Source organism: Lactuca virosa, chromosome 2 (assembly GCF_052849685.1).
Source record: "Lactuca virosa cultivar CGN04683 chromosome 2, Lactuca_virosa_CGN04683_v6, whole genome shotgun sequence".
Classification (NCBI taxonomy): Eukaryota; Viridiplantae; Streptophyta; class Magnoliopsida; order Asterales; family Asteraceae; genus Lactuca; species Lactuca virosa.
Window position 1 is genome coordinate 287,766,203 of NC_136427.1, and position 25,110 is coordinate 287,791,312.

The 25,110-nt window shown below is 35.4% G+C and overlaps 1 protein-coding gene and 1 non-coding gene across 2 annotated transcripts; both read right to left on the reverse strand.

Moving 5' to 3' along the window:
• Window positions 1-14,008: 14,008 nt before the first annotated feature.
• Window positions 14,009-16,530, reverse strand: LOC145158623 (protein FAR-RED ELONGATED HYPOCOTYL 3-like). The gene is made up of 4 exons (XM_079077494.1): window positions 16,445-16,530; window positions 15,744-16,005; window positions 14,979-15,395; window positions 14,009-14,599 (listed from the first exon to the last, which is right to left on the reverse strand). The coding sequence occupies exons 1-4, from the start codon at window positions 16,528-16,530 to the stop codon at window positions 14,009-14,011; spliced, it is 1,356 nt and encodes a 451-aa protein (XP_078933620.1).
• Window positions 16,531-21,931: 5,401 nt separating this feature from the next.
• LOC145161948 (small nucleolar RNA R71) lies at window positions 21,932-22,038 on the reverse strand. The gene has a single exon (XR_013738803.1). It is a non-coding gene; the product is annotated as a small nucleolar RNA R71 (small nucleolar RNA).
• Window positions 22,039-25,110: the final 3,072 nt, after the last annotated feature.

Below are 25,110 nucleotides of genomic sequence, written 5' to 3' on the forward strand. Positions count from 1 at the left end.
CTAGTGGTGATTTTAGATAGGAAGACGAAGGCCTTGCGCAACAAGGTGGTACCATTGGTCAAGGTTCAGTGGCAGCATTGGAAGAGTTCCTAGTGGATGTGGGAACCCAAGGAAGAGAAGAAGGAGCCCTACCCTGAGTTATTCGTAACATCAGACTTTGAGGATGAAGTCTGATTCAATTGGGGGAAAATTGTAACACCCAGCCAATCAGTTATTTCCATTATTAACATAAAGTACTAAATTATGACAAAAGTGGTCATTAATCCTTGCGTACTTGGGGCTTATGCAGGGCGTAAGCCTTTAATGAATGACATGGATGTTGGTGAGTACGCAAGGCAAACTCAATTAGTGCACATGGCGTACTCAATGGGTACGCAGGGCATACTCGGTAGATATAAAAACCCTAAATCCATACCTTTGATCCCTATTGAAGTAACATAACCCTCATAAATCCCTTCCACCTTCTTCCTCCATCCTCCCAAACGACCCCTTGCAAACCCTAATTTCCATTTGAGAGTTTTTGAGCTATTTGAGTGTTTTGTGTTCATGTTTAAAGGAAGAAGATCATTGTAGTGCACATGGAAAGCTTCAAGCATTATAGATCTGGGATTTGAACCTCTCAAGAAATATCTAGAAGGTATAAATTTCTAAACTTGATGAATCCTTCACTAGAACTTGTTGGTTCTTAAGTTTTGTGCATTTTAGTCCCATAATCTTGGTCTAGTTGAGCATGAGCTACTCCAGACCTTAGGAGTAGCCTTTATAGATGTTTTGAGGTGCATGGAGTCATAAAAATGTGAAATTAATCCTTTCATCTCATCCATGCATGAGTAATGGGGCTTAAAATCTTATGTTATGTTAAGGTTTATAGATTTGGACACTTTCTAGTCATGCAAAGACATAAAGTTGGAAGCCTTATGATTTAATAGGTCACTTGGTGTTAGATCTTAGACTTGGGTGTAAGGACTTCAATGAATAAGCCCTTAATGGGAACATTGGGAGCTGGCCGAGTACGCAAGGCGTACCATGGGAGTACATATGACGTACTACCTTGGATCCCCATAATTTGGGAAGGGCATCTCTACGTCATGCGTAGAGATGGAGTATGCAGGGCGTACTCAGCCTGGTTGGGATTTTGACTTTTGACTCTTGACCATTGACCATGGACTTGACCAAGTTTAACTTAAGGGAATTTTGGGTAATTTAGATATTTGTTTGAGATTGGTTCCCTTTTATTTATATAGATGATCTGTAGAGGCCGTATTTGGAGCAGTGATTTGTCCAACTATTTTTCAGATTGTGAGGTGAGTTTGCTCACTGTACTTGTGGGTCGAAGGCACCAATGCCGACCCATTAGGTTTTGTATCCTGGTTTAGGATGTTGTTATGCTTTAGTATTATATTAAGATCTGCATGATTATCTGTTTTCTGTTATATGTTTTAATTGTTACATATGTCGGCATAGTGCAATTAGGTTGAGGCAATACTGCTATGTGCGGAAGCTAATAAACTTGGGAGCAAGCCATACATAAGTTGTGGGCCGAAAAGGCAAGTCAGAATTATGTTTTGGGCTTGTGAGTAATCCAAGAATAAGCTGAGGGCCGGAAAGCAAGCCAGACTTATGCTATGAGCTCGGGAGCAATCCATACATGAGATGTGGGCCTGAAGGGCAATCCAGACTCATGCTGCGGGCTCAGGGGTAATCCAGTCTGGTGGCTGTGGGCCAGTATGCATGCTGTTATATGATATGTGGTATATTTTGGGGGAACTCACTAAGATTTGACTTACAATTTGATTTTATGGTTTCAGGTACTCCAGAGGACAAGCGCAAGGCGAAGGCTTGATCGTGCACATCATCCTGGACTTTTATAAGATTTATGATTTTGGGATACTTTGTGTTTGTAACTTTTGGAAACTTTGTTTTTTTTAAAACTTATCGATTTAAAATGGTTTTGATAAATAAAAATCTTGCCTTGATTTTGGGGTGTTACATTTTCACTGAAGGGTATGCTGTATAAACACTTGTTCTGCTTGTGATATGAAACAAAAGGCTCGTCAGTTTGAAGTCGATAGTTGGGTTTGAAATCAATCAACTTGTTTTTGTTGACTATTACATCGTCTTTGTTATCAAAGTAAATACAATTAAAGAGCACAACAGTTGAGTGATCGATGCCATAATACCCAATCTCTAAGATCTCTTACAATATGTCGTAGTAATCCGACTCTTGCTCGACATTATACGTCTCCCCCATCAGACATACTCCAAAGTTATTCATCGCACGACCCTCACCATATTGTTTGGATTAATTATTTTTTTTGGACAACACCACCACCATCCTAATTTAGTTTAAAAAATCCCACTCATCCTACCATTATCGGACGGGGTGATGTTGGTGGTGTTGTAAAAAATATGTTATCTTCCACATATTTATAATACATTAGGAGATCTGGAGTGGGTGAGATTTTTTTGGGTTTTTTGATTTATAATAATAAAGAAAATGATTAAAAGAAATTAAAAACAATTAAAAAATAGTAATCCAATAAAATAATATTTATTAATCCAATAAAAAATAATTATTCTAATAAAACAGAAGTTAAAAGAAATTAATAATACAAGTAATATTTTTTAATATATAAATATTGTATATTCAAAATTATATTTATTATTATATAATAATCCAATAAAAAGGAAACTAAAAAATAATTAACTAAATGTTATTAATAATACAATAAAATAATATTTATTAAAATATAAATATTATATATTAAAAATAATATTTATTAATATATAATAATACAATAAAAAATTAATCTATAAAAAAATAAAAAAAATAAAAAAAAGAATTATTTAAAAGAATTAATGTATAACTGCGAAAGGGTCACCAGTTGATCCCTTCATTTTTTAAATAAGGACCTGTTAAAACTAGACAATTTGAGTTTATACATTTATGATGCAAAAAAATAACATGAAGGACCGTTTAAACATAAAATGATAGTTGGTTGGGTTATAGTGACATTAACTTTATAAAATAAACAACATAATGAAACAAAAATAATAACCAATAAACTCAAAGATCCTAATTTTCAAGGTGGCAACTTTAAAACCGAATTTTAGAGAAAGGATGAAATGATCTTAAGACTCGTAATCAAAACATTAATTAATAATCTTAGATTTCAAGAACAGAATAATTACACTGAAATAAAAAGGATAGGGTACCTTTAGTGCCATTACGTGGTTATGGATCATTGTCTTTAAGAATGGAATTTTGTTTTTAAATAATTTAAGGAAGTAAAAATTAAAGAAAAGACTCATGCTTATGCTCCCGAGGACCCTAACATTCAACCAAAAACCCAAGAAAGGAAACACTTCCTAATGAATATATCCAAAGGTTTAAAAAAATGAAACTATGCGATAATTGGATAGATAATGGTTATGTAACACCCCATCTCCCAAGTATAAATTTTTAAAGTTTAATATTCATTTTTGAACATACTCGACGAGTTGGTTGCCCCAACTCGTCGTGTAGGGACGGATATGGCCGCGCGGTTTATGGAACCTACTCGACAAGTTGGAGGACCCCAACTCGACGAGTAGAGGCTGTGCATGAAAACCCTAATTTTTAGGGTTTGCACTCTACTTAAAGGACCTTAATTCCTTCCTTCCATCTTCCTTACCATCTTTTCACATCCAGAAGAAACCCCTAAGCGATCTAACCCCATTTTGAGTGTTTGTGAGGCTAAAAGCGTGTTGTTGGTGCATTTCTTGAAGAGATTTGAAGAGATAGCAGCTTGGAACGAGAAGGGGCTTGTAGATCCATTATCTACATCATTTTGGCATCCATTTGAAGGTAAAAAGTCATTACCTTGATCATTCTTTTAATAGATCTCTTCATCCTTTAGTTTTAGGCCATTTTTAGATTAATCTTGAGGCTCTTCCGGTATTGAGCGCATTTTTGAATGGGGAGTTCAGATTTGGAATCCTCTAAGCCCTCATAGTCATAAATTTATCGAATTTGTCAAGCCTTGGCCTTCTCCTTACCCTAAAACCTCTTCCTTAGCTTGGTTTTGGCATTTTGGGCTTTGCATGCACGTAAAGTTTGCAACTTTACATGGAAACTATACCCTAGGAAGCTAGATCTTTAGTTTGGAGCCTTGGTTTAGCTTAGAAACGTTTGAATGAGAAAAAGGACTGAAGGAACTCGACGAGTTGCATAGTCAACTCGATGAGTCGGATGAGGGTTTCCCGCTTTCTGGATTCTGCATAAACTCGGCGAGTTAGCAAGGTGACTCAACGACTTGGTTCTGGAGAAAATCGGCGAGTCAACTGGGAGTTTCACGATTCTTTGAGTTTTGGAGGAACTCGACGAGTCAGTAAGCTGCACTCGACGAGTTTGGCCAACATGTATTGTTGACCTTGACGTTGACTTTGACTTTGACCAAAGGTTGACCAGTTTGACTTCTGAGGGTATTTTGGTAAATTAGGTATTTATGGAAGTGGATCATTGGTGGTTGTAGGTGTTGGTGTTTGGAGCCGTATTTCGGGAGTTTGACATTTCAGTTCTGATCGACATTGTGAGGTGAGTCGTCCTCACTATACTAACAGGGTCAAAGGCACCAATGCCGGCCCTTATTGGATTTTATCCTGGTTATTGCATGATGATATGCTTAGTGACCTGTTAGGTCGGTATCCTGGTATATAAGATGATATGTTAGCGACCTGTTAGGTCGGTATCCTGGTGTATAGGATGATGCTATGATTAGTGATCTGTTAGATCGGTCTGATTGTTTGTACATGCTAGCTAGCTTATGATATTATGTGTTGATTGTGTATGTGGGGTTGGGTTGAGGCGGACCTGCTTTGTGTTGTAGGCCTACATACCCAGGGCGGCCCAGATAGACTACAGGCCATGGGGGCATATCAGTCAGGTTGAAGGCTCGGAGAACGGTACAGACAGGCTGAAGGCCCGGTGAGGCGGACCAGACATGCTGAAGCTTTTGAGAGTGGGCCAGACAGACTGAAGGCCCGGTGAGGGCGGTCCCGTCATACTATAGAATGCTATTTGTTATTAAATGGTTATGGTTTGTATCACGTTGGTATTTTAGGGAAACTCACTAAGCTTTGGGCTTACAATTTGGATTTTGTTTCAGGTACTTCAGATTATCGTGGGAAGGCGAAGGCACGATCGTGCACCTCCTCTCATTTTTACGACTTCGTTTCTGGGATAGTCTGATATGAAACTACTTTGAAAACATTTGGTAATTGATAAAACGCCACTCAGAGCAGGCCGAGAACAAGAGAACCCCCAACAAGGAACCCCCAGCTGAGAATCCCCAGCAAGGCCGACCAGGCCCAACATGGCCCACCCAACTACTAGGTGCCCCAACGAAACCCCCGGATGTCGGGCGCCCTAGCAGGACGACTACGTGGAGGGTCATTTCCCGCCAAAGGCCGCCTTCCACTACAGTCCAAGGATAACGGCTCCAGGAAACAAGGAGCACATCCAGAGCATTATCGCCTGGACCAATCGTTAGACCTGACACAACGAGGAACACGACTCACCAATAAGGACAACGGATTTTGTCGGGATCGCTGTCTTTGTTCCTCATACGGACCGAGGAGGATCCTCAATATAAGAGGACCATCATTCTTCCATGAGAGCTAAGCCATCTCTCCCGGTTATTAGCCTTTCCCTCTCAAATACACTACTAACTTGACCGTCGGAGCATTTTCCCGGGACCTCCTCCCGGAGAATGGCTGACGGCTTTCTCTCTTTGTGACCTCCCAGGTTTTTCTCTGACAAGCACAACTTTCAACCCCAAGGTGGTCGGAGACCAGGTTGCATCATTTGGCGCCATCTGTTTGTGTGAAAACAGATACGTAAACCTATTTTTTCTTTAACACAACCACAAATGATGGACGAGGCTGTCGGCGAGCCAACACCACATAGCCCGATACGCCCAATGATCTCACTAGAGACGGCCAACACCCCAATAACACCACCACCTCAGATGACCGGTGCGGCATCTGAGGCACCACCATCCGGTGGCCCGCCACCTTCCCTTGCAACAGCTGCTTCTTTCGTTACAACCTACACACCAATACCCATACTGAATAGCATAACGCCACCGTTGTTCCCTAATGACGGCAGACGTAATCCGCCCACTTTACCTCCTATTACGCTATTTTTTCCAAACAACGCTGGTTTCAGTTTCTTACCATTACCCATGCACACCATAAATGAGCAACGGAAAACGACAATCATAACACCATCGTTGAACGGGATGCCCTCGCTTACGCCCACAACACCGGCGAATAACACTGCTAATGGCCCAAGTGTCATTCTCCAAGCGTAAAACCATCCACCACTAGTGACAGGAGTCATGCCGGCACCACCATTAACACCCTACCAGCAAATCCCCATGACCCACACGTTTCCCACCCCATTCCAGCCACAGAACTTCTATGGTCCAACACCACCAGAACTTGCGGCCTACAATAACATGCTGGTACAACCATTCTTGGCAATGCAACAACCAGGATACCACTTTTCCCAACGGACTCCGAACCAAGACTGCTTTTCACGTAGTGTCACGTCACCGTTCGTGAAAGAATTGCTGGAATACGAGATCCCCAATATAGTCAAACTACCTCACCTCAAAACATACGAAGGCACCACAGATCCAAACAGCCACATCGACACATACGAATGGACGATGACATCCTTCAAGCTAGACGAACGGTTTTGGTGCACATATTTCCCTACCACCCTAGACGGCAACACAGGGACATGGTTCAAAACGTTACCTTCTGGTAGTATCTGCAACTTCAGCCAGTTGAAATACCACTTTTTAACCAACTTCATGCAACTGCGAAAATACAAAGGCGATTGTCATTCCGTTATCGGGTGCAAGCAAAGGGAGGGGGAAACAGGCAAGGACTACTTCGCTAGGTTCACCAAGGCAACACTAGATGTTATGAGGCACGATGAGGGATTGATTGTAGGAGCGTTTACTTGGGGGCTACTTCCGGGTTCGCTATCCCAGAAACTTATGGGTAAACAACCTCAGACGAGGGCATAACTAAAAGAGCGGGTGGAGCGTTCCCTACGCCAAGAAGAAGGTGAAGCGTCAAAGCAAGCATACCTCAACGCCATGTCTTCCTCGGCCGGGAAACGGCACCACCAGCCAACCTCCCACCACAACTCCCAGAGGGGGGGGTAGGTTCTTAGGACGAGACAGGCGACCACATGGACGATTCAGACCTTTCGCAAGGGATGAAAGGCGAGGAAGTAGAGCAAAACTTTATGCCGTCGTCGAAAAACCACCAGCGAAGGGTACTAAGACGCGATATTGTGAATACCATAAAAGTAGGACGCACGACACGGTCAACTGCTCGGTCTTAAAGCGAGAAATGGAGGAAAAGCAGTTAAAGGGAAACGTGATAGAAATCACCAAAAGTCTACAAGCTAAGTTCGACGCAAAAAAATCCTAAAGACAATATAGGGGGCAGATTACCGACAAGAGATCCTCATGATCGACGATAAGCGGGGGAGAGTAGAGTGCACAAAGCCACAAACAGTGTGTGAAGCATTATGGAAACCATGCAAGGGTTAACTTTCTCTACAACCGACCCAAGCCCAACCGGGTGGAAAAGAGACAACCCCTCGTTATCCAGGGGTTCATTCGAGATACCATGATCCACTGGGTATACGTCGACATAGGGAGTTCCACAGACATCATCTACGAGCATTGCTTCCAGCTGTTGCCGGATGCATGGAAGGGGGATTGAGACCAACTACAGGCCAGCTCAAAGGATTCACAGGTGTTGGGATTAAAACCCTAATTGTGATTTGATGAACAAGATGCGGAAAATAAGAACCAACACAAATATGAAGATTAGGTCGAATGATCACTCGATTTATTCAAACAAGAGGAATAAATTACACTTTCAGCATAGACTAAAGAATCTAACACTACATAAGAAACCTCACGTGGCGGCTACATTTTGCCTCACTCTTAACCCTAATAATGAATAATACATGACTATTTATAGGGAAAAGACAAGTCTTGGGCTTTTAACCTACACTTCATCAAAAGGGCCCATTGCCATCATCCATGGAGTGCTTTGAAACCCTACAATCTCCCCCTCAAAGTATGGAATGGATGACAATGCTTTAACTTCCAAAACAAGCATCTAGCAAATAAAAAGATCTTGCAACGAGGAATAGATGAAGAAATCCACGAATCTTGATTCTTCAATAGTCTTCAAACACGGGCTCTAGGATATATAAATCAAGCACTGAAGTAATGTCTTTAAACTTCATTTTCGAATGTAATCCCAAAAAAATCTTCATGAAAACCAAGCCCGCCATAAAAACCCATTTCAGAACAAAGAAACCGAATCACTTCTTGTCTTTGAAGAGCTCCCCCTCCAAGTCACAATGATCTTCAAATAAGCTAATGATATAAGCCATCAAAAAATATCATGTAACAACCCAAACTTTAAGATTCGTAATGCCACTTGATCGAGAAAATACTAGAAGTCGGAGATATAACAAGTCCTTAGCAGAGCTCGATAAAGAACTTCCGATGTAAAGGATACTTCTCTGTAAAAGCTTTAGCATAGCTCGATGAAGAACTTCCACTGTAAAAGCTACCTTCATAATTCTACCACAAGCTTTATCAAAAATCTTCAACTTTGAAAAGTTACAAATCCAATTTCGAATGGCCATACCAAATTCTCCCCCGATTTATAATCGAAAACGTGATTATAAATCCTTCTTATGGTCATGAGAATGATCTTGAATGGATAAAAATTACTGTGCTCCCCCGCGACAAAACGATATATACAATGAAGTATAAAATCTGAAAAAGTCGTGAAAATTTGTCGTTATCAGCAAAAACGACTTTCCGAACCGCCAAGACTTGATGGAATCCATAATTTTCTGTTCACGAAAAAATGTATGCATTAAAGAATTCAAAACTGTTCACCAGCCCTCAAATTTGTAAACTTTTCTGAATATAGGGCATAAACTGTCACTTGCTGACAGACAGGGGCTGGAATGGTAATTCTGCATCAATATACCCCTTTATTTGCAACAAAATCTGGAATTGGTCCAAAACTGCCAAGGCATGAAACGCATAGGGACCAAAGGAGTCAAATAACTGAAGTTTCAGGGACCATGAATGTAACATGGTATATTCTTCCCCAAGACGTCTGAATAAAAGGACACAACTGGAACGATGGTTATAAACGAATTGTTACAGGCGAGCACGAACAATGATATTAAAGCGAAGGTTTATACCGAGCTCATGAAATTATACACCTGAAGCGAACCCAACCGAAGGTTCATTTCCTTTCGTTTCCATTTCCGTTTCAAGCTCCTTCAGGCGAATCACCCTTTCGCTCCAAGCTCTTTCGTTCCAAGAGCTTACATACACAAATTCGTTCCATGTTCTTTTCGAGCACGAGCCTTTATACCGATCCTTGAGTTCTGAACGCCAAGAATCATACCCAAAGCGAACCAATTTCAAAGAAGAACCCATTCACAGGTTCGCTTCCGAGTACAAGCAACCGAAACCAAGTTCGGTCCAGGTTCATTGAACCGAAACCATGTTCGGTCTGAGCACAGGTTCGCTTTCGGTTCATCCCCCTTTCGTTCCATTACTTTTGTTCCAAGTGCTAACACATGAACACATATTCGTTCCAAGCACATAAGGCGTTTGTGAAAAGCGAATAGAGATAACAGGTTCGTTTTTGAGCAATAACGAGTGCGAGCCGAACATTCCAGGTAAGAAAGGTTCACAGCAATTTTGACTTTTCTGAATGTGCCTTTGACTTTTAATTGCGAATAAGCACACAACCATTTCGATTCCGATACCTGATTTTTAATTCTGGATTCTGTTCTTGTTCGGAATGCCAAATAATTCTGATCAATTCTTTCTATTCCAATCATGGGTCCAATTCTGATTGAAGATTTATGTCCCGATTACGAGACCCACTTGAGGATTGCGAACAGGTCTTCAAAGCAATTTGTTCATGAACTCAAAATTTTGACTTTTTCGTTTGACCCATTTTATTACGAACCAAAAGAACGTGAAGCACCACAATTTGATTTTGACTTTTTGCATAGACTACCAAAACGAGATCCAATACAGTTCATCCCATCTTCATCATCCATTGACTATCAAATTTCCAGAAATCAATAATCACAAATCTCCAAATCGACAATCGTTGACTTTCACAATATCTCCAAATCAATCAAGTATAACACGAATCATCACATCAATATGCAATGAATTGAAATAATAAATCGATTCAGAACAAACAAAAAAAATCAAGAATAGTTGAATATGAAATCAAATCGATCATATGAATTTGAATTAGAAAGTCGATTGATAAGATAAAAAAAATAAAACGTGATTTCGATTTGAATCTAAGAACGAGATTCCAACTGGAACTAATATTCTCGATGGAAACGGGATCTTGAAATCGACTGAGCTCAATAAATTTGAAAGAAAATACGATCCGGATATGATAGCCAATTTCAAGAAATTAAAGAAAATCGAGCACTAGATAAAAAAGAAAGAGATAAATCAATTGGGAATAATGATTTGGGCTCAAATAAATGATATGAACGGTAACAATATCAGATTGTAATATGCCCAAATTGAATCAAATAAACGATATGAACAATAACTCGTGATTTGGGCAAAAACGTATAGATCTATGAATAATAATTGAATCAAAAGACTTTGAGTATAAAACAAATCAGATCCTTAGAAAAATATGAACTGAATGAGAATCGGATTGGAATTACCATGATGAACAGTAACAGAATACATAAGTCTCCATGAACAGTAAATCGAACAAAAATCTTGATTTCATACCGCCAGAACACCAATAATCTTCAATAACATTTGCAGAAAATCATCAAACCAAGAACCGATACTTCAAAAATCAATAGATCTTCAAAGACCCGCTTTGATACCACTTGTTGAGAATCAGCACTACTGGTTGATCTAAAACCAATTGGTGTTAGAAAGGCACTACCTTACCCATATAGTGCATTCAACCCTCCAGGACCAGGCATTCTATTGCGGCACTCCAGGCCATCGTGCGAGGACTTGGTCGATGCCATTTCTGACCCCCAACAATCCCCCCTTCGGAAATTGCTCCCTGAGAGAATAGAACCCTCGCCACTGGCTCTGATACCACTTGTTGGGATTAAAACCCTAATTGTGATTTGATGAACAAGATGCGGAAAATAAGAACCAACACAAATATGAAGATTAGGTCGAATGATCACTCGATTTATTCAAACAAGAGGAATAAATTACACTTTCAGCATAGACTAAAGAATCTAACACTACATAAGAAACCTCACGTGGCGGCTACATTTTGCCTCACTCTTAACCCTAATAATGAATAATACATGACTATTTATAGGGAAAAGACAAGTCTTGGGCTTTTAACCTACACTTCATCAAAGGGGCCCATTGCCATCATCCATGGAGTGCTTTGAAACCCTACAGGTTGTTCCATTTGTAGGGAACTGTATATTCACATATGATTATACATCCTAATTTTTGATTAATCATATGTGATTAAAAAAATATGTTATATATACTTGTTCAACATTATATTTACAGTGAAATTTCAAAAAAATTTTATATTTACAATGATCAGCTGTTATTAACAATAAATAAAAGAGTCGTATTCCGATATGTATTTGAAAGTTTTTTTCCCGGAAAATATCTATTTTCAAATGTGATAGACTCATGGTATGAACTGCTAAACTACAATGAGAAGGACCGAGACATTAATAACTCTCCATACAGAGTTTTCTTGTCTGTCTAAATGACTGTAAGTGAAACATATATGATTCTATCACTAAAATAATATTATCTATTTCAATTCATATATGATTATACACTAAAATCACAAATCATTTAACATTTAGACAAAGTATATAGAGGATGAGCAACTTCCTAAAACAAAAAAAGATGACAAAAGGAAAAAGATTGACAAAAAAGTAAAAGAACAAATGCAAAAGGAAGCAAAGGAGAAAGACGAGTACAAATACAATCTATTCAGAAAATACTTTGTAGATTGGTTCAATGGAGATGAAGAAAAAATAAAATTGAAAGATGTTGATTTGGTAAGTTATTCAATATCAAATTATTCTTTATATATATATTCATAAATATGACAATAAATATTTAAATGCAGATATTCTTCCCTGTTTGTCGGGAAGAACACATGTTTCTCTACATTTTCAACATAAAAAATCCAAACATTGTCATCTTGGATAACAGCAGATCAGACGCAACAGTTGAAGGAAAGTACAGTCCTGTACTTAAAAACCTGGTATCTAAAAAATCAACTGTGATTAAATAATAAAATCATATAATTAGATAAAATAAATCATATATGAATAAATCACATGTGATTATATAAATAAATCACATGTGATTATACATTTGAATAAACATTTCAAATCATATCTGATTATACATTTGAATTAAAAAATAATCAAAACATTATTTCATATTTGTAATAACATGTGTGATTATATAAATAAATCACATGTGATTATACATTTGAATAAACATTTCAAATCATATCTGATTATACATTTGAATTAAAAAATAATCAAAACATTATTTCATATTTGTAATAACATGTGATTATGTAGATATTAATAATATATTTTTATGTGGTTAACTTTCTTATTTTTCTTAATTTTCAGAAAAAATACTTCTTGAGATATCTGCATGAAATAAATCATCCAAGATGTTATGCCCTTCAAGACCCAAATATCAAACCACAAATACTAGATTTGTTATGTAAAACTAAACATAACAAAAAAGACTATGGAACATTTGTGATGAGATAGATGGAAACGTATATGGCTCAACCAAAATACAAAACTGGATTCCCAAAGGAAGGATCTCAAGATGCACTGCTTGATTTGGTGAGAACCAAATATGCTCATGCATTGATAAATTCTGAGATTAATTTCATGAAGGATGATGTCATGGAACTTGCACGTGAGTACAACAAACAAAATAAAGAGAAGAAAGAAAGCGATCAAAAAAATGCTTGTGCAGAAATACATTAAAGGTTGAGTGATTGCCAATAAGGATAATGGAAGTCAAAGTGATGAATTAGAAGATGAAGATGTGGGAAGAGGTTTGATGCGAAGGTCAAGATTCAAATACTGAAGTTTGAAAGACTGTCTGTAAATGGATGATTTGATTGTTTGTTTATTTAGACAATGTTTAGTTTTCAATTAGATGAATGCTTGCTAGTTTATTAAGACAATAATTAGGTTTTAATTAGATAAAAGTTTGAACATATATATGATATCATGGATTTGTGAAACTTAATATAGATAAGTATTTTAACTATAAATTAAAGTTTACAGAATGTTTCACTTTAAATCACATATGACTTTGATATTTCTAACAGTTATAAAATGCCTTCCTCTTTGTACAATCACATGTGATATCCACAATCACATGTGATTATATACGTAATCACATGTGATTAGAAAAATAATCAAATATGATCATTGTATGGTTTATACTTCAACCACATATGATTATTATGTGCAATATATACATACACAAAAAGAAAAATCACATATGATTAAACATGTACACATTATAAAAATAATACTTATATTATCATGTGTAATATACTTATATTATCATGTGCATATTTGATATTATAAAATCACATGTGATTATATATATAAAATCATATGATATTATAAAATCACATTTGATTAAGATCTTTTATTAAAAGTTTATACTTATTATATAGACAAATTATTGAAACAAATCACATGTGATTATACTAGTAAAAATTTTAGAATCATATATAATTATAAACAGACAACCAAAAAGTTGAATGAGGAAAAATAAATTGAATCACAAATGATTATCATTTATTATGAATATTCTTTACTTAAAAAATTGAAAACTAATAAAAAGCCTATTAATCAATTCTGAGCATTAAATCTACTTGGACAAGTACGCCTGTTGTGTGGTTCTCTTTTACCACATAATGAGCATTTTCTGGTTTTTGTTTGAGTATTCATAACTGCTTTTTCAACTTCACCAATAAGCTTTTTCTTTCGTGATCCTTTATTATGTTGAACTTCTGGAACAAAAATCTCGACTTCTTCTAGAATAGTAACATTATAAAGTTTTTCAAGGATATTCGAATTTGTAATAGGCTTTTCACTTGAACAATTACTCTTCACCTCATTCAACAAAATTTCTGTTTTTTCAGCCAAACATGCTAACTTCTGCTTATCATGTCTCACAATGTCTAGAGCAGTTTCAACATTCAAAAATACTTCATTAACCAGTTTGGTAGCTTCTTCATCCTCTTCATTAAAACGATCTGTCGACAACTGATAATTCAAACATATTACATCCTTTGTCCATCGCCTAAGAATATATTGTTCCGGTATTTCATTAAAAATTTTATCCATCAATACTCTAAAAGCATGTCTACAGAGAATACCAAACCGATTAAAATGTCCACAGGTGCAACTCACTTCTTTTTCAACATATTTTAGTTCCACCTATAACAATAAAAAATCACATATGATTATACAAATAAAAATCACAGTCTTATTTAATCACATGTGATTAAAATGTTTTATATACACAAAATATATCAATCCCATATGATTACACACATGAAAAAAATATACACACCAACGACATATGCACATTATCTTTATAATCACATGTGATTGATCAAAACATTATCATGTATAAATGATATAAATAAAAAAAATAAAATACCTTATATGTTGCTTTTACTTCGTGTTTTTGGTTCTTGTGAATAACTTTAAAAATTTCTCATCCATCTCCCTCCCCTAAATCTTTAACTTCACAAAACCAACCTCCTTTATAAATCTCCTTTTGAACTTCAAAAAAAACTTTGCTAGTATACACCTTTGCTGCATGTTGTTCTATCATACGTGGTGACCTCCAAGAATACTTTGCTCCCTTGGTCTTACGATCAAGTTCACGTTCTGTATAACGTTGTTTTTTAATGGCAGCGTCATAATTCATCATGAAATTTAGAAAGAAATTTTCAGTTTTTGAATATGTATTGAAAAATGAATTGATACTCTTAGACCTTGATGTTGTCTTCATCAACCCACACCTTGGAAAATCATTGAAATATGCAGGTACCCATGCTTCCTTATTTTCAAAAATATCTTTAAACCATTTCTCATCTTCAAGATTAAATTCTTTCATCAAAAGTTCCCAGCTCCTCTCGAAAATATCACGCTCGATATAAATGTCCCAAACAAGTTTATTGAACCTTTTCTTGAAATTCGTGATTTTAAGAAATTCCACAGATAGCTGCAATAATCACATGTGATTCAGATATAATAAATTAAACACAAAATATAAAGGTAAAAATAACATGACATAAACTTTAAATGCTTTAATCATATGTGATTATAAATGTAATCACATATGATTTCAAATAATCATGTGTTTTTATACTCATAATCATTTATGATAGAATAAACATATGATTTAGACAATCACATCTGATTACAATATTGAAATAAAATTACATATGATTTAAATATGTAAACATTAGAAAACAAATCACATATGATTCAAATCTGTTCAAATTGAAAAATCATTTGTGATTTAAAAATATATGCTATGTAAAATCACATCTGATTTAAAAAAATGTACCTTTTTTGGCAGTTTCTTCATGATATGCCACATGCACAATCTATGCTTGGATTGAGAAAAAACAGACTCAACTGCTTGCTTTAATGCTGCATCTTGATCAGTTAAAACAAGTAATGGTTGTTTATTTGAATGAGCCTTCATAAATTGCTCAAGAAGCCATTTATACGAATCCACATCCTCCGTGCTTAACAATCCGGCTCCAACAGTAACAGATGATTTATGATGATCAATGACAGTAGATGGAACAAACACCATTGAATACCTATTTCACGTAATAATCAAAATAAGATTAAACATATTTATAACATAAAAATAAATAACATAAGAATACTTGATAATAAATAATAAATCACATATGATTATAATCAATATCACATTACAAATACTTGATGAGAAATTATTCAATCACATATGATTACAATCATCATCACATCAGTATACTTCAGAGTACTTATTAAGCATTGATAAACCATATGTGATTTGAAAATAACTACATCAGACTAGTTGTAAAGCATTAATCAATCATCAATCTCATATGATTGTATATGGTCAATCAGATATGATTATAATCATAATCAAAATACCATACATGTTCAGCATTAGTCAATCATATATGATTACAATAATAATCACATCAGTATAATTATTGAAAAAATATAAATCACATCTGATTATAAACATAAATACATAAAAAAACTTACTTATTTGTACGAAATGTTGCATCAAGTGACATAACATCTCCGAATTCACTGTAGTATGCTTTATCTGTTTTATCGGCCCAAAACATTGCATTTAATACATTATTCTCATCACATCTATAAAAAACGAATAATTCGGATAGTTGTTTTTCCGATCATTCATCTTGTCACAATAAGTTGAGCATCTCTGAATCCAATAATAGAGCCCATATCCCTCTTAAAATCTTTGTAATCTACAGCCTTGCCCCTTACATATTGAAAACCACCTTTCAAAGTTGATTTCAGTTTGTAAGCTTTTGTAGCACCCACTTTTACAGTAGACGCCCGAACAATGAACTCCTTGTCAGAGTATGAAAGAGTCCTTGTACTTTTCAAATGAAATGTATCTTCAAGCTCGTGGTTGTGATTTTCTTGAAACTTATCAAACTTATACTCACTTGTTCCTTTGACACGTTTTACAATAATTTTAGCTTTACAATTTGTAACCCTGTAAATTGTATTACGTTCTGTTGGATTCAATTTTGGTTTACCCATCCTCTTACAAACCAAAAACCTATGCTTTATTATATCACCAACTTTCCTTAATGTGTTCAAACGAACATCAAAACCAGCTTTCTCTGCATATATTTTATAAAAAATAATTCCCTCATCCACATCTTTGAACCTCATTTCCTTAGTAGGTTTAAACTCTTCAAGAACATCTGGTTTGATATCATGTAGAACCTCTAACATATAAAACTCTGATACACAACTTGAACTAGTCCTACTATTTGAATTTCCATCATTAAAAGAATTAGAACAGTCACCTGTATGATCAAATATAGAGAACATTTTAATAATATATTATTATAAAAGAAACAATTGAATATACATAAATAAAAAAAATATAAAGTCACATGTGATTAATAATGAATTTGTTATATAATCATATGTGATTAAAATAAATAATTGAACATATATAAACTACAAATATGTCAATATTTATTCACATATAAAAAAAATGGATAATCAGATATGATTAACACTATATTAAACATAATTATTAAAAAAACTAATTAATAATTACAAAAGATTAACAAAAGAGATTAAATCAACAATAATGAATTACTTATAATAACATCTGATTATATAAGGAATTCATTATTAATCAAATGTGATTGTATAAGCAATTCATTATCAATCACATGTGATTCTACATTACATACATTGATATATATTCAATTCTAAAAAACATTAATAATGAATTACTAATTAATAATCACATAAGATTAACAAAAAAGATTAAATTAACAATAATGAATTACTTATAATCACATGTGATTATATAACAAATTCATTATCAATCACATCTGATTGTATAAGGAATTCATTATCAATCACATGTGATTGTACATTACATACATCGATATATATTCAAGTCTAAAAAACATTAATAATGAATTACTAATTAATAATCACATAAGATTAACAAAAAAGATTAAATTAACAATAATGAATTGCTTATAATCACATGTGATTATATAACAAATTCATTATTAATCAAATGTGATTATATAAAGATTTCATTATCAATCACATGTGATTGTACATTACATACATTGATAGATATTCAATTCTAAAAAACATTAATAATTAAAAAAACTTGATATATAATAATAAAATAATAAAATAATAAATAAGTATTTAATTTTTTTTACCTGAAACACTAAAGTTTTGGATTTGATGACTTGAATGTTCAAAATCTTCTTCCATATAGTTTGTGATTTGATGACTTGAATGTTCAACATCTTCATTAACTTCTTCATTACTAATTTCATTTTCATTTCTGAAGAAATTAACATTATCGCTTGTAAAAGACATTATGAAACAATAGAACCTGTCATTAACAACATAAATAATTATTATTACAAAATATATTAATAATATATGATTTAAAAAACTATAACATATAATCTAAATATTAAAAAAAATTATGATTATAACATATATCACTCATATGTGATTTTAAAAATATATGACTAAAACATTTATGATTATAACATATATTAATCATATATGATTTAAAGCTTTTTGTCATCGTCACAACAGCCCCTGCTCATTAAAAAATTCTAACAGGACTTTCATCAAACAGTTGGTGTGCAACACAAAAAACTCCAAATCAATGTGAAATATCAGTACATGATGATCCCATTTTCATTCATTCAAACACACATATCACATATTAAATTACTAGTGAAACGAAATACGAGAGGATAAGAGAGGGGCGGTATCCGATAACTTCGTATTTCGAATAGTTGATTTTGAAGACTTCTATTTCAAATTTGCTGAAAACAAATCTGGTAGCTGATGAAACAATATGAGAGAGTAAAGGAGAGGGAGGTCGTTGCCGAAAAGGTGGTTTCACAACTGATTCAAGGAGGTGGTACAGCGAGGCGTTTCAAGAATATAAAAGCAGTAAAAAGATATTTTCTAACGATAATACGAGTGGAGATGGAGGGAGAGGAAACAATTTCTTGATTCTGGCGAGTGTCCGACGATTACGACAATTCCGACGACTGACGCTGACTCCGGTAATGGTCCGGTGGTCTAATTGGGTGGTGCAAGTTCAAAAAAGGCTGAGAGACGTCAGCAGGTGCGCCTTTTGTATTAGTCTAATTAAAAAATATTCTCAGATGTTCTCAAGGGAAAAATGTTCTCAGTTGAACATAACTCTCTCTCTCTCTCTCTCTCTCTCTCTATATATATATATATATATATATATATATATATATATATATGTATATATATATATATATATGTATATATATATATGTATATATATATATATATATATATAGGCATAGGTTAATCTATTCTAACTAATTATTGTGCGAATATCGTATGCTATGAGAATTACTAAGAGAATAAGTTGTTGAGCAATGCGAATACGTTCAACCTTACAAAAATATCGTCATTTTCACGCATTCTCGCTAATTATTATTTATTTTTGTTCTCACACATTATTTTTCACTCATTTTCATTCTGACAGAACACGACCCAATAAAACATTTTGACAAATTCTGACAGAAATGAGAATAATAATAATAAGTGTATAATAACCTTATAGACGATTTAATTAGTGAGAATGTGTGTTAATGGCAATAGTTATGTAAGATTAAACATATTTATATTATCAAACAACATATTTTCTTTATCATTCTCATATCATACGTGATATTGCCATATTTATACATATTTTTAGGCAATATTGATCTACATTTTTATTAATATATTGGTTATTTGCATAGAATTATGGTACTTATAAGGATAAAATGTTATCTGCAGCCAAATTAAAGCATTTTCGAAGAGAGGGACCAGAAGTGACAATATATGGAACATTGGAGACTTGGAGTACAAAAGATGAAGAAATTCACGGATTCAACCGAAATCACGTCGTGGAGCCTTCTGCCACGACGTGGACTCGATCCTTCCAGAAGATAAGCACATGAAGAAAGAGTCCTTGGCGAATACGGATAACTTACGGATCACGTCGTGGAACGCATGTCACGATGTGGCATGTGAAAATTCAAATATTATAAATACTCTTGGCCATTACGACTTGGGAGACTTTTGGCTGATTAGAGGGTTTCCAGAAGACGATTTTTAGCAGAGGAGAAGTTCTGGAAAAAGGTTTTCAACACCAAAGGAGTAGAGGTTCATAATTTAGTTTACTTATTTGATACTTATGAACATGTTTGCCTATTTAGTTTGTGTTTGTTTGTTAGTTGCTATTATGAGCAGCTGAATCTAGCTACTCTTTTTTAGCTAGATGAAGCTTCTAACTTATGAATAGCTTAATTTTACATGGATTTATTTAGTTGGTAAATTGCTTGTGTTTGATTTATAGTTACCTAGCATGCTTATGTTTGTTTCTTTAGTTGCTTAATTTCATGTTCTGTGTAGCTTAGTGACCATTAACTGCATGAACTTGTTTACCTAGTGATTTAGTGAACATTAAACTGTTAGAGCTAGGATTGACCAATCTTAGTTAGTAATTAAAGTGAATAAATTTAGTTGTGCTAGAGAACGTAGATTATGACTATAATTGCGTTTGCATAATAAATCTTACATAGCATATTCATAATCATAATTGGTTCTGTGCTCAATTGTGTGTGACCATACATAGTTTTACATGAATTAATTAATTATTGGTAAAGTTAGACTTAAATTACTAATATAATAATAACCAACTTGATAATCCATAATTATTAGCTAGCCATAAGGACGAAGTGGATTCGAACTAAACAAGAGTGTTTTTACTTATTGATTGAATTTGAGTTAAGTTCGTCCGATCTTGTAAAATCAGATAAAACCCTTTTTGAACTTGTTAATAATTAGGTTACTTTGATAGCAAGTAGATTAATTAGTAACACCGTTCCCTGTGATCGATACCCGACTTACCCAAGCTATACTATAATTTGACTAGGTACACTGCCTATAGGTGCATAGTTAGTCTAAGTTTGTTAGGTTATAAATATTAAAATTAGTGGGTACTTTTGTACACATCAAGTTTTTGGTGCCGTTGCCGGGGAACGGCTTAGTTAATTATTAGTTTGTTTGCTTTAAATTAATCGATCCTTTTTGTAGGGTAAAACCTGCAAGAAGTTACTTTTCTGTTTTAATTTTTTTTTTCTGCATTACAGGACTCACAATGTGAACCTTTAAGATTCACGACGTGAGAACTGAAGTTCTTAGTTTTGTTTATTTTAGTTCGTCTTTCTTAGTTCAGTTTTACATTTTATCTTTTTGTTTTATTTCAGGAGTTCATGACCAGAGGTTCTAACACACCTTTGGTGCCACCACTTGAAGATCCTGAGACTGCAATTCACAAAAAAAGGATAAGAGTGTGAAAGAAGATAAAACACCAAAGAAAACGCCTTTACAAGAATTCAAGTCAGTGTTCTCAAAGAAGTAAGGGAAGAAAACGGGGGAGTCAAGTTCATCTTCAAAGAACAAGAGCAAGCTTGAACATTTAGATCAAATACCCGTCCAAACCGAGTCCGAATACGATACCGAGCCTGAATTTGAAGAACATACAAGTGAACCCGAAAACGAGCCAAGGAACGAGATGGCGAATATTGAAGAAATGTCCATGGGAGCTTACAGAAAGAGAATTCGAGATGATGTGGTCCAGGCTTAGTACAACCCGCTATTCCTGCCACTGCCACATTCGAGCTGAAAGGACATATCCTTTCTGCACTAAGGGATATCCCATTCTATGGAAAAGATCATGAGGATGCATTCAAGCATTTAGATGAAGTGAACGACATTGCTGATTACTTCAATGTCCCGAATGTTAACAGAGATACCGTCTTGCTAAGGATGCTTCTCGTTTCCTTTAAAGGAGCTGCAAAGGATTGGTTAAAAGCACTTCCACCTGGTACAATCACTACTTGGGCTCAAATGCGTGAGCAGTTTCTAGACCAATTCTGTCCACCATCCAAGATAGCTAAACTCAAGAAGGCAATAGCTAATTTTGAGAAAAACCCAGGGGAGTCACTTTACGAAGCATGGGAACGTTATAAAGGGTTGTTAAGGAATTGTCCTCAACATGACCTTAACATTCAACAAGAAGTGTCCATATTCTATGACGGGGTCAATGTAATGACAAGTCAACTCCTTGATTCTCAAGGACCGCTTACGAAGAAAAATCCGGGCGAGGTCAAGGAATTGGTTGAAGAATTTGCAAAGCATTCTCGTGAATACCACAATCCAAGGAATGAAAGCGTGAAAGGAGTTGGGGGTGCACATTCTGACGAAATGGCTGCTATGATGGCAATGCTAAATACTATGGACCGGAGATTGACTCAAATGGACCAATCAATTCATGCAAATCGAGTTGGTTGCGAGAGATGTAGTGGCCCACATTTGACAAAGGATTGCAATATCGATGAATATGGAAAAAAAGAAAGTTCAAGTTTGCTATTCAAGTGGAGACAAATACGATGAAGATTGGAGAAAACCAAAGAAAGAGTGGCTGCCTTACGAAGAGTACAAGAAGCAAAAGAAGGAAAAATTTAAGCAGACAAGTCGGGGCTTCTACCAAAAAGAGCAGCCACCACCCGAGAAGAAAGTAGACTTGGAAAATATTTTGACCCGATTTATGGAAGCATCCGAGAAAAGGCACGATGATACCGATGCAGTGCTAAAGGAACACATGAATATGATGAAGGAACAGCACACAATGATGATTGACCAGCAAGCCTCGTTAAGAAATCATCAAGCGTAAATTTATAATTTAGAAGTCCAAGTTAATCAACTCGCTACTTTGGTGAACAACAATTTATCCTCACAATTTCCCGAGAAGAAGACTCAACATCATGTTATGGCTATTGATATTGAAGAAGAGGCAATCTCTGAGTTTTTAGAGGCACTAGAAGAGGAGGCACAACAGTCCGATCCAGAGCCAAAGAAGCCAATCCTCGAGAACGAAAATGTTGCTAAAATACAGCAACCACGTCGTTGGCCTTATCCTTCCACGTCGTGGTCACGGTCTGAACAGAAAATTCCAGAAACCGTCTCGGCTTATCGACCACCTTTGCCATTCTCGTCTCGAGCTAATCTTAGTCCACTGGAAAGGGAACATCTGGAGTTTATTCAACAAATAAAGGGTATTCCTTTTAATTCTCCTTTTATTGATTCACTTGCAAAAGTTCCAGAATATGCTAAGTTCCTCCAAGATTTAATAGACACTCAACATGAATTGAAAAAGAATTCTAAGGTAATTCTAAGTGAACAAAGCTCAAGGGCTGTGTTGGGAGAGATACCTAAGAAGATGGGAGATCCTGGACGCCTTACTCTTCCATGTGAGTTTGGTAATAAGTTGAAGACATATGCTTTAGCCGATTCTGGGGGTAGCATTAATTTGATGCCTTTCTCGTTTTATCAAAAGTTAAATATTCAGAAAATGAAGACTACAAAGATGACCATCCACATGGCCAATCGTTCGGTGACGCAACCAAGAGGAATTATAGAAGACATCCTTGTTAAAATTGAGAGATTCATTTTCCCAGTTGACTTTGTTATTCTGGATATGAAGGAGGATGCTAATGTCCCAATCATTCTTTGTCGCCCCTTGCTAAATACTGTTGGTGCTTTGGTGGATGTTTGTGAATCCAAGCTTACATTGAGGGTTGGTGATGATAAGGAAGATTTTGGAATGCAAGATGGGTTTCAAGGATATGATGTTAAAGGTGAAGTGTTCAATATTGATGAAGACAATATTGATGAAGACAATGAACTTGAAGAATTGGAAAAACTCATGGAGGAAGAAATCAAGACACTTAATCAAGTCAAACGCACTAAACCAAGAGCATTCGTTCCGTTTCTCGTTGAAGTCATTGCTTATACAAAACCAACATATTGGGTAAGTAAGGAAAGTGATGACATGTCTAGTGATGAAGAGGAGGTTACATCAAAGGAGACTAACCCAGTGGTAAAGGAAGAGGAGGATATTATGAAGCTTAAAAATGATGAAAAATTGAATACTCAAGGGATCAAATGCAAGCTCGATGGAAACGAAGTCAAGGCTAAAAAGGAGAATTCTAAAAAGGCGTATATTCGTCGAGTGCAAGCTTACAAGAGGCGTTTCAAGGAGTAGAAGATCCTGGTGGTGGACTCATCTGAAGATTCGACGTAGGAGGCACGGAGTCCGGCTCATGACTCAATCAAAAAGAAGCGCTTCTCGGGAGGCAACCCGAGTTTGGTTTGCATTTTCTTTTCTTTCTAGTTTTTGAGTTTTTGATTAGGAAAGCTATCAATTCATCATCTAAATATTGTTAAGTGGTAAAAATTAGTTGTGGGATAGTTTAGAAATAAGTGGTAAACAATTAGCAAAACAAAATAAAATCATTATCTAATAATTAGGGTCCAGACTTGTTTCACGTCGTGATAAACCTCACCACGTCGTGGCTATAGAAAAATTTCGGGGTGAGCCCATTACTGATGACCATTAAGATGGACCCGTGTTGATTTTGACCCAAAAGAAATCCACGACGTGGTATTTCATGCCACGACGTGTCCTTTAAAAGGTCACGGGGGGACTAGTGCATAAACCCTTTGACCACAAGTTGTTCCCCATTTGTTTACTTGTTTGCTGTCACACGAACGGGAGCAAGAGTCCCCACAGCCGATTTCTTTAGTTTTTCTTCCAAATCTCTCGCATTTTCTTGTCTTCTAACTCAATCTGGTATGTATTTCATCCATTAATTGTTGACATTATTTGCAATTTATACATTTTCATGGCTAGGGTTTATGTGAATGATAAAATTTCCAAAATTGGGTGAAATGGATTACTGTTTTTAGGTTGTATGCCATTAGAATAGCAATGGAAACAAACCCCAAGTATTGTTTTTGGATAGACTTGCACATACAGTGTTCGATCTGTGACCACGTTCCGCTTCAGAAACCACGACGTGGTTCCTGGGTAAACAGAATTCTACTTTGTTTTTTTTAATACTTTGGGTGTTTTGTTTGCTTGGTTTAATTTTATTTTCAGGTATGGCACCTAGAAGGGCTGTTCAACAGGACAATGATCCGATTGATGTGGCAAGTATTCATCCGTTATATCGATTTCCGCAAAACATTTCACGGGCCTTGTTGATGACATATCAGAACCGTTTGGGATGGTT

Coding starts and splice junctions, on each gene's coding strand:
- LOC145158623 (XM_079077494.1), bottom strand. CDS start 16,530: ATGTTTTGGGCCGATAAAACAGATAAAGCATACTACAGTGAATTCGGA. Junction 16,006..16,444: donor GCAACATTTCGTACAAATAA/GTAAGTTTTTTT, acceptor TACGTGAAATAG/GTATTCAATGGTGTTTGTTC. Junction 14,600..14,978: donor TAGAACAACATGCAGCAAAG/GTGTATACTAGC, acceptor TTATTGTTATAG/GTGGAACTAAAATATGTTGA.